The sequence below is a fragment of the Gekko japonicus genome, unplaced genomic scaffold (assembly GCF_001447785.1).
Source record: "Gekko japonicus isolate JY-2015 unplaced genomic scaffold, Gekko_japonicus_V1.1 scaffold1485, whole genome shotgun sequence".
Lineage (NCBI taxonomy): Eukaryota > Metazoa > Chordata > Lepidosauria > Squamata > Gekkonidae > Gekko > Gekko japonicus.
The window spans coordinates 386273-397729 of NW_015173176.1; the positions used below are offsets into that span (position 1 = coordinate 386273).

General features: G+C 43.1%; 1 protein-coding gene across 1 annotated transcript in view; it reads right to left on the minus strand.

Annotated features, from left to right (window-relative positions):
• Positions 1-410: 410 nt before the first annotated feature.
• Positions 411-11457, minus strand: part of LOC107119936 (guanine nucleotide exchange factor VAV3-like) — a 70050-nt gene continuing 59003 nt past the window's right edge. Inside the window, exon 9 of the mRNA XM_015422563.1 lies at positions 411-578. Within this exon, the coding sequence (XP_015278049.1) occupies positions 411-578 (168 nt within the window). The remainder of the gene's footprint in view (positions 579-11457) is intronic.

An 11457-nucleotide genomic window follows, 5' to 3' on the forward strand; every position in this document is an offset into this window, starting at 1 on the left:
CTATTTTGAAAGAATGATGAGTAGAATTAGAGAGAGAATCCGTATGAATTTAAGCGTCTTCACAGAACTTCTGGTTTGTAGTCTGTGGTTTTAAATCACACAGATAATTTGCTTGCATGCCAAATGCAAGATTAGAATTACATGTTTATTAATTCATGTAGCTGAAAACAGCACATTCAGTGAAAAAACGTCTGTTTACAAATCAATCACTCACTTACATTTTTAATAGATGTTTGAACAGTGATTTGATTTAAACATAGCCAGCCAGGAAATCTAACTAGACCTGTTCATAAACCTGTCAGCAGATCTAATTCTGCTTAGCTGCAGAAAAATCTAGCTAAATGCATTATCATATTAATTGGTTATATGTCAAGAAATTCAAAATGAAGATTTTTTTTTTTAAAAAAAACTTATTGCTGTGCCTTTGATATTAAAAAGTAAAGCTTACAGTTGCTAGGTGGTCGGTTACTCCTTTGGTCAACTGAATGTTCATATTCCTTATATGGGTACTGGAGAGTTGTGTCCAAACTTCTGAAGCCTTCTTTGAGAGAGTGGTGCTTGTAGTACTCCACAAGTTCCTTCAAGAAGAAGAAAAAATAAAACACTTTGACCCTTCAGTTTGTGCTTCCTCCCCCTCCTGTAGCGCTTGGACACAATACTTTTAATGCAACCTTATTTTAGAAGTAGATGTTCTTAGTCAATACCAAGGGGGCTTAGTAATGACAGTAATGCTAGCTTCTGTTACTTCTTATTGAAAGAAAGCTTGTTGCCATTTGTGATGAAAAAGAGAGGGGGAAATCACAAAAGAAAGGTGTATCAGTAGTATGAAGTGTAAGAGCTTGTTTCACAAAGAGATTCTGCATTAGTTACATTCAGAAATATAAAGGTAAGGGTGTTGATCCACAAAAGACTTGAGCCTAACTCTCATAAACAACAGAGGGCTATGGTGTTTATTTTAAATATTTATACCGAGCCTTTCCCTCGTGGCTCAAGTCAGCTTACAATTCCAAAGTAAAAGTATGGATACATTCTAAAGTAAAACAATATACCCTATTAATGCCTCCTGCCCCCAAGAAAATGCCTGCAGCTTAAACCAAATTAAAAATCCTAGCAAATAAGACAACCTTACAGTGCCTCCTGAAAACATCTAAGGATGGTGCCTTCCTTAGGGATCCTGTTCCACAAGGTGAGAGCCATTATTGGAAAAGCATCTAATAGATGCTAGGCAGGATATTTTAAGGTGACAGCTAGGCGGCCATAACTGGGACGAAGGCACAGGATGGGAGAGATGGTCCTTCAGAAATGTGGGTCTTAGGTCATGAAAGGCTTTAAAGGTCATACCTGGCATATGAATTCAACTTGGAAACAAACTGGCAGCCAAAGTAGCTATTTTAAAATAGGCAAGATGTGTTCCCATAAACTAGCCCCTGAGAATAACTGGGATGCCACCTTCTGAACCAGCTGCAATTTCTGGGCTGTCTTCAAGGACAGCTCCATGTAGAACATGTTCCAGTAATCCAAAAGCAAGGTTATAAAAGCATTCATTAGCATGGCCAGGTCAGCTGAGTCTAAGGATAGAGAGGGGTGATGAACCAGATTGCAGTTGACAGAAAGCATTCCTGGCCACTGAGCCAACCTGTGCTGGCATCACTTCTGCCTTGTCTGAATCCAAGTTCAACTTGTTCTTCCTGAGCCTCTTGACTATGCAGAGGTGTCAAAGAAGAAAAAAAAACTTCCTTTGCTACCACCACAACTGCCCTACAGGCCTTCAAATGAGCCAATAAAGGCATATCAGTGATCTGTCCGATTCAAGTGGAGTCTTTCACCAATGATGTTCTATCCATCTCCCAATCCATTCCATACCTCCCCCCAGCATCCTCATTCACTGTGAAGCCAGCAGAGACTGGAAGAGAACACCAAGGCATGCCTCTGACTATTGCCTGACTAGAGTCTCCTGGAATCTAACTCGATTCACTGCAGGTGGACCTTTCTATTGGGTTTGCTGCCCCTGCAGGACGGAGGCAGCAAGTCCATTCGCCAAGGAGGCTTATCCTTAATACCAGTTCAAAGCCTACCTCTGTTAGCTCAGCCAGACAGTAAACCAGCAGGATTCCCTACTCATCCTTTGAACCCAACACAAGGTGCATACAGTCAAGACTGGCTTCTGTCTGTATCTACTGATGGTGAATGACTCAAGAAAAATAACTGCTACACCATCCTCCCCAGTCAAGGATGGTGGAAGATTTTAAAAAACCAGTTTACACTATCTGTGACAAAACAACCACATTAGAATCCTCCAGTCAGGTTTCATTCAAGCTACCCGCTCTTCATACAATAAGCCAGATATTAGAGATATCTTATTTCTCAAACCTGACACCAAGGCTGAAATTTGACCGTAATATTTCAGAATGCACCTTTTGCTCCTTTTGTGTGTAAAATAAAATAAATCTCTGCATTCCCAGTGACATGCTAGAGCAAATCTTCTGAACATTTCTATTCCTGAAATGATACAGTCTGAAATGATACAGTTCAGAAATAAATTTAGCTCCTTATCATATATATATATATGTGAAAATTAAGACCTTAAACTCTGATGGTTTCCTGAGTGTGACTTTGTGGTTGTTGGCATGCTTGTTTCAGGCATGTGTAAAGACATGACATGAGCCACATGATTTTGGTTTCTTGGCCAGTAAGCCATGCAAATGATGCCTGGGCTCTTGAAAAGTCTGCTGTTGGTGTGGTTTTTAATCATTCCCAAAACCAACCCACAAGGATGAAAATCTTTACATGTACCCAGACCAGTGTGTGAGTAAACATGCATACAGTAATAACCACACCAGAAAAGGCACATAAAGGGAGCCTGAAATAACCTCTGAGAGTCTCTCACCTGCTGTTTATGTGAACCTGTGCCTGCTAGAACACCTCATTGCTGGCCTGTAGCTACAGTGGGGCATTTTGGGGCTCTGCCCCCTTTCTTAAACCCACAGCCCCACAAGTTTTGCTTGAGAAAAAGCTTTTAAAAAAACTTTTGACACCTTTTTAAGAAGATGTGCATGCCGAGCTGCACCAAGACCGGACCCCAGGCAAGTAGGAAGTCCTGCAACAACACACAACTTCGCCAGGCCTGCCCTCTGCCCTCCCCAGCTGTTCCCTTTCCCACGCCAGCCAGGTGCTTGCTCGAGCAGTTGGGCTTGGTGGCAGCTGCCTGGCCTTTAAAAAAAACTTTTTGAAAAGACATGCTTGCTCAAGCTGTGTAATAGAAAACAAGCGTTTGGGAAGGGGACTTCTTCCCCTCATCCTTTCCTTCCTTCTCTCCAAGCTGCCTCCCCCCTCCCCTAGTTTTCTCCCCCTCAACCAGCTTTCTCTTCTTGGCTGTTGGAGAGAGAGAAAGGACTGTGAGGTGAATCTTTTCGCTCTCTGCCCTGCTGACGCTCCCAGACAAGCTGGCCTTTTTGCTGGGGTGGTGAGGTGTGGGGGTGGTGGAGAGCCAGCCAGGCTTTATTGGAACAAGCCAGAGATGCTATTTTGTTCCATCAGCCATGGCTTATATCTCTTTTGAGAGTCAAAGCTCCCTTTGCAATGCTTTTAAAATCATCTAAAGAGCTGACGGAGATTCCAGCCAGTCAATGTATGTATGAGTGAATGTGTGTGGCTGTTTTATTTATTTTTAGTTTTGTGATGTCATGCCCCACCAGTTCCCCCAGTGGCCCCCCCATTGGGAACAGGGAATTTCCTATGAGGGCCTGCCTTATAGGAGAGAAGCATTTGCAATTCAAAGGTGTGTTCTGGCCAATGTAAATGATTTCAACAAAAACTGCTTTAAATTTGCATGTGAAGATAACTTTGCACTAACCATTTCCAAACACTGGCTACAATCGTGTGAAAAGTAAACACTTTAAGTCCAGTTAATCTCTACTGGGAGAGATTTAAGTACCTGTTTAACACACCAATTGGAATCAATGGGACTTAAAAGTGCTTAACTCTGAGGACTGGATTGTGCTTATTGCCTCCAGTTCTGAAATGCCAGTCTTCCGTTCTGAACAGATATATGATCTATAGGGACTCTTATTGGCACAATAAACCTTTTACAACCTCTTCAGAGGGATTTTCCAGCACTGAAGGTGTCAGAACATTCCTCATGTTTTACATTTATCTCAACAGTGTAGAATAGTATCTTCCCTGTTCACTGCAATCAACCATAGTAACAGAAATACTACCAAAGTCCATGCAGTCTGTGTAGGCAAGAGGAATGCCTCTTCTCCTTTAGCAATATTCAAATCTGCACCTGCCGTGGAATATACTGGGTGTCACTGGGCCAGTCAGTCTCTCTCTTAGCTAGACTACCTCACAGGGTTGTGTGAAGATAAAATGGAGGAGAGGGAAATCATGTACTTACTGTGTGACTTTCTGCCTGTCTGTCTCATTAATCCACTCCATAGGGTTGTTGTGATTGTAAAAAAGAGGAGGGAGAAATTATGTACTTACTGGGTGGCCTGGACAAGGCACTCAGCCACTCTCTCAGCCTAATCTGCCTCAGTGTTGTTGTGAGGGTAAACTGGAGTAAGAGAGAATCCTGTACAGTGCCATGGGTTCCTTGGAGAAAGAGTTTTATTAAAAGGCACTAAATAAACAAACAAGTTTTACTCTGTACCCGATACTTGCCATTGGCTCAGGACTCAGAATATCGGCTGCAGATTTCTAGGCCCCAAAAAGCTCCTGTCTCCCTGGTCAAAAGAATATTTGCCTCTTTCAGTGAGTTAATTTAAATGTCTGCTTTTCAAACATTCCTAGAAGGAACACGTACCTGCATCATCTTTTCTCTCTTCTGTTTTAAATAGAGTGAAATGCAACATTTGTTTACAATAATGTTTCTAAGGGCCAAAACTAGACCTGATGGCAGCCACGGGGTCAACCCATGGCCATCAGTGCCATTTTAGAAGAGAATTTGGTATTTTAAAAATTGCCATAGGGCAGCAACAACAGGCAATTTTCTCCCTCCATACCTTTTAACAGTGCTAAAATAGCCAATGTGGTGTAGTGGGTAAGAGCAGCAGACTCTAATCTGGAGAACTGGATTTGATTCCCCACTCCTTCATATGTCTCATCATTAGAGTTGCAGTTGCCAGTGGTGGACTGGAAAATACCTGGAGATTTTTAGGGGGGACTGAGGAGGATGTGGTTTGGTGAGGAGAGAGACTTTAACAGGGCAAAATGCCATACAATCCACCTTCCAAAGCAGCGATTTTCTCCAGGTGAACTGATCTCTGTCACCTGGAGATCAGTTGTAATGAAGAAGAAGAGGAGGAGGAGGAGATTGGATTTATACCCCAACTTTCACTCAGAGTCTCAAACCCTTCACTTGGAGTCTCAGAGCAGCTTACAATCTCCTTTCCTTCCTCTCCCCACAACTGTCACCCTGTGAGGTTGGTGGGGCTGAGAGAGTTCTTTGAGAAATGCCCTTGAGTGAACAGCTCTGAGAGAACTGTGACTGACCCAAGGTCACCCAGATGGCTGCATGTGGAGAAGTGGGAAATCAAACCCTGTTCTCCCAGATTAGAGTCTGCACTTCTAACCACTACACAAAACTGGCGGGAGATCTCCAGTTTCCACCTGGAGGTCGGCAACCTTACTCATCATAGGGTTTTCCTCCATATGCTGGGCCAGAACTCTCTCAGCTCCAACTACCTTACAGGGTGACTGTTGTGGGGAGAGGAAGGGAATGTGATTATAAGCCACTTTGAGACTCTTTATGGTAAAGTGAGGTAGAAAAATCTGCTTCTTTAAAAGGCACCATGACATAGCAATTTTTAAAAGGCTAAATTCTCCTCTAAAATGGCATTGGTGGCCACGGGTTGACCCTGTGGCTGCCATCACATATAGTTTGTCTCCAAGTGTGCAGACATCAGAAAAATTCCCCGTGAATAGTTCCCGTGCCTACATTGTATTTACTTCAGTTTTACATACAATACATCTGCCAAGTGAAGTCATACTTCATTCAAGTGATGAAGTAGGGCTCTAGTCCATAAAAGCTTGTGCTACAATAAATCTGCTAGTCTTTAAGGTTCCTTTTTGTTTTTAAACATCAGATAACCCTTGTGATCAGCAGTTACCGACTCTAAGTACATGGCCCACAATAGGAAGCTGTTTGTATTTTTAACCAGATGACGACAGGAACAGGTCAATGCAACCTCTTGTGTTATCTCTGGAAGACATAAATGTGCTTTCAAGAGCCACACCCTGTGCCATAAGATGCACAGAACTGTGGTGAATGGCACACAGTTACGTCAGAGAGACCTACATTTGTATTTTCTCAAAATAAACGGTTGGCTTTGGGTTTTATATTTTTTAGAGTTTACCACCATTACACTCTCATGTAACAGCAGGAGCAAGAATCACTCCCAAGAGTCCACCTACATTCTTCACAAATAGCAAGAGCAACACAAAGAGAGTACAGTTTCTCAAATCCTCACTTAGTGCCATTTTCAAAAATTACTTGTTTCGACTTCTGGGAAGGCTATAATTTTCCAGATCTGCTAGTTATCCCACATGCCAAAATTTCTCAAATGTCCTGCTGCTAAACGCCAAGTCAGTTACAGGAAAAACAGCAGCCATCCAGGATCTAATCCTGGATGAGAGGGCTAACCTGGCATGTATCACTGAGACTTGGCTGGGAGAGGGAGGAGCGGATAACCTAGTCTCAAAGGATTCCATCCCCCTAGCACAGTGCTTCATCCGGGACACTTCCAGTTTTGGGGCTGTGCACCTAATGTCAGGACAGACAGACTGGGTTAGGATTCTGTTGCACCCTGCTGCCTATCAGTCTCCTTACCTGAGCAGACAGAGACCATCTCAGGCATAGTGCTGAGGACCCCAAAGCTGGTTGTCCCGAAGGACTTCAATATTCCTGCAAAGGCTATCAGGACTGGCTCAGCATTTGACAGTCTCTATAACAACTGTGGGTCTCTCTCTGGTAATAACTGTTCCTACACATTGTTCAGGTCACACACTTCAGTTTGCTGTAGTGGTTAAGAGCAGTGGACTCTAATCTGGATAACCAGGTTTGATTCCCCACTCCTCCACATGCAGCAGCTGGGTGACCTTGGGTCAGCCACAGTTCTCTCACAGCTGTTCTCTCTAGAGCAGCTCTTCTCTCAGAGCTATCTCAGCCCCACCTACCTCACAGGGTGTCTGTTGTGGGGACAGGAAGGGAAGGTGACTGTAAGGTGCTTTGAGACTCCAAGTGAAGGGTGGGGTATAAATCCAATCTCTTCTTCATCATCTGGTATTTTGTTCTGGGCGGGATGAATGCAGTCTAAGGGTGGAATAATTTATCATGGACAGATCACTATTTGCTTGGGTTTAGAATTACAGGGATACTATGACTCAGCAGGGGTGTGGGATCTATTAAAATTCCTGGCCTGGAAATCAGTTGGATCCTAACGGTTTTCTGACAGCTCTCTAGGATTTTCCTGTTGAGATGGCTTGTGCTTCTGATGCCCTGGTTGACCTCTGGAATGAGGAAATTACCCAGGTGGTTGGGCACAACTGCTGCCAGGTGCTTTCTCTTGAGTGTTAGAGCCTAGCTGGCCCTTTGGTTTACTGAGGGGCAGCGGGGATGAAAGGAGACAACTAGAGCAACAGTGGAGGAAGATTCAGGATGACTTTGATAAGACACAGGCAAAAGCTTACTCCATAGAGCCAATGGTAGCAAAGAAATAACACTTTTCTTCCACCACTGCGGCTGCAGATTGTAGGCCACCAGAGTTGTTCATGGTGGTCTCAGGCTTGTTGGGATCTCGCCTTCAGGAGGAGGTAGATTGCTTAGTGGCCCACTGTGACCATTTTGTTCAACACTGCAGATAAAATCTCTCATATCTGTTTTGACTGGGATGACAGATTAGCAGTGATAGGGCCAGATGGTGCCGACTGGGGATGGGCACAAACCGAGAAACTGCAGTTCAAGCACGAACCAGGCCGGTTCATGGTTTGTTTTGAACCTATTCATTTGGTCGCACTGTTCCTGAATCCAAAAACGAACCACCTTTTTTCATGGAGGTTCATTCAGTTCATTAGAGTGGTTCGTTCTCCAAACAGCCTGGCGCCGATTAGTTAAATTCCTAGGCAACACTGGGGGTGGACTTGTAGAGAGCCCTAGAAACACCCATAGAAGTTGTCCATAGCTTGATTGGTAGCTCTGGGAGCCAACCACGAGCTTCCATTCTGCTCTATGGGAGCAAATTGTATACCAAACCCTGAATCAGCTGCTTTCACTTTGCAGCAGGAAAAAAGAGGAGTTAGTAGTCGTGTGAAAGAGAGTTGGGAAGAATTGTTTGCCGAGTGGCTGATTTAAGGGGAGGCTAGAGCTGAGCTTTCCTGGAGGCACCTGCTTTGGAGGGCTATAACTCAGACATCCCAAATCCAATCTTCACCAAACTTGGAGGGTGGGTGGAGGAAAGCCTGCTGAAGACTCCTTGTGAACTTGGCATCTCTAACTCATGAGGGGGCTGTTCTACCACCTCCCAAACTCACAAACTGAATGAACCATGAACCGGTTTGGGAGACGGGAAAAGTTCATGAAAAATCTTGGTTCATGCGATCAAACAATCCACGAACCACCATTTTCCCTGTTTGTGCCCATTCCTAGCACCAATTTGTCCAGTTCTTTGTGAAACTTTTCAGTTTATTCAGTCTGAGCATGTAGACAGGATCCTTGAACATCTGAGGCCTACCACCTGCTTGTATGTCCTTTCTGGCTACTTAAAACTGACGGGGGCAGTGGCTAGCTGACTGGGTCCAAGTGGTAGTTAATGCCTCCCTTGAATGAGGGGGTGGTCGCCACAGTCTTGAAATAGACTGTGGTGTATCCACTTCTAAAGAAGCCTACCTTGGACCCAGGAGATCTCAACTGTCAACCAGTCTCAAATGTTCCATTCTTGAACAAGCTGACTGAATAGGTGGTGGCTAGACAACTTCAAGTTTTCCTGGAAGAAGTGGATTGTTTAGATTTCCTGTCTGTCTTTAGGCATGGTTATGGGACTACAACAGCCTTGGTAACATCTACATGAAACCGCTAGGTGAAATCACCTGGAGATTTGGGCTGGGTGTCACCGATTGCAGATGCCACTCAACTCTACCTTGTATGGCCAGCTAATCCCAGGGAGGCAATACAAACTTTGAACAGACAGTTTTGGGGTGGATGCAGGCTAATAAACTGAATCTTAAACACAACAAGATGTAAGTGCCACAGCTAGCTGTGGCCTTTCCTGTGGAGAAAAGATCTGACCAGTGTGATGACTGCCCTGGTTACATCTAGATTAAATTACTCAGTATCCCTCCTTCCTGCTCAATATTTTGTTATTTTTATGTTTCAGTATGTTTACTGCAGTTCTGTTTTTGATTTAATGATGTGTTTTCTGTTGGTTTTAATGGTAAATATGTGTTTTAATTATGCATGTTTTTAATTAATACCCTGCCGCCCTGAGCCCGCGTGCGGGGAGGGCGTGGTAGAAATGAAATAATTAAATAAATAATTTGTTAGCTTCCTTGGTGGCCCTTATAAGGGCAAAAAGGTGGGCTATAGATTTAATAAAATAAATAAATATTCAAACCATGCTTCTTCTCCAGAATTAAAGGTTGAAGCCTCTTTAATTCCTACATCTAATTATTAAAAAAAAAAATTAGCCTACAAGAGTAAGCTACCAGCAGTTAAAGGAACCATTGCTATTCCAGGGGCGACTATTCTAAGAAATGGAAATTCTGCAGAATCCTTGTATCAAGACCTATTGAGTGATCTGATGCAGAAATGTAGCAGGATTAGCCATCACCTAAAGGCAGACTGATTGGAAGAAGGCAAGGTTGGAGTATTAAATCATACAAAGACACAGCAGGCAGTTGATTCTGGGTGGGTATGTTCTGTTATTTATTGTTCCAATCCACACCACATGAGTGAACCATTTGGAAATTGTTGAATACAAATATGTGCATTTTGTGTGCTGTCTTATTAAAACTGGCATACTAGATTGTCTGCTCTTTGAAAGTGTAACAGGTAAAATGTTAAAAACTGCTTTCACTGTGGTCTTATTGTATGACATGGGTTTAAGTAGCCAGTCATTTTGAAAGATGACCACTGTTTCTGTAATTACATGATCTAACATTCCAAATGTACACTAACATTCTCTGCACCCGGTATAGCATAAATTTAGCACTGAGGGATGGATTGTAGCCCACCTAAAATTTCCATGCATGCAAGGGGAATGGCATTTTGTCTGTTCCCCTCCCACAGCAGACCTCCAACCCCCCCCATGGTATTCCTGGGAGTTTCCCTTCACCCATGAGCAAGCATTTCAGGGGACATTCTGGACTACAGCGGGAGGGAGGAAGTGGGGAAGTATGATAAACAATGTCAGAAAAATGGGGTACTTGTTTTGGAAAGAACCTCCAGATTTTTGCACAGCAGAGACAGTTAATATTCTGCTCCTTAGAACACAACAAATATCATTGGATTTGCTTCTGGAAATGCTATGACTACAGCGGGAGGGAGGAAGTGGGGAAGTATGATAAACAATGTCAGAAAAATGGGGTACTTGTTTTGGAAAGAACCTCCAGATTTTTGCACAGCAGAGACAGTTAATATTCTGCTCCTTAGAACACAACAAATATCATTGGATTTGCTTCTGGAAATGCTATGGATTGAAATAGTGGGCCCAAAAGGAAGCTTAACACTGGGAGTTTGTAATCGCCCACCAGATCAAAAGATAGAAGAGGATTATAAAATGATGAATGAATTAAAGATAGCGGCTAGACACAAAAAAATGTGTCATAATAGGTGATTTTAACTACCCACACATTGATTGGATCAATATGTGTTCTAGTCGGGAAAAAGAGATTGACACTCTTAATGACTGTGCTATGGAGCAGATGGTCATGGAACCTACCAGGGGAGAGGTGATCCTGGATTTGGTCCTAAGTAATGCCCAAGACCTGGTGAGAGATATAAAAGTGATTGCACCACTTGGGAACAGTGACCATAATGTTACTGAGTTCAACATTTGTATAAATAGGGAGTTGCCCAAAAAGACTGACACAACCACTTTTAACTTTAAAAGGGGTAACTTCTCTGATATGAGGGGACATGTGAGGAAGAAACTGAAAGAAAAAGTAGAAAGGGTCAAAACCATTGGGGAAGCTTGGAGACTATTTAAAACTACAATCCTAGAGGCTCAGAAAAAAAATATACCGCAGGGTAGGAAAGGCACAAATAGATATAGGAAAAAGCCCGCATGGTTAACTAACAAAGTAATGGAAGCTGTAAAAGGTAAGAAGGAAAGGGGTAAAAGGAGTACTGAAGGATGATAGGGAAATGGTTGAGAAGCTAAATGCATTTTTTGCCTCTCTCTTCACTGTGGAAGATGAGAAGTGCTTGCCCACTCTAGAACCACTGATTTCGGGAGCGGTGTT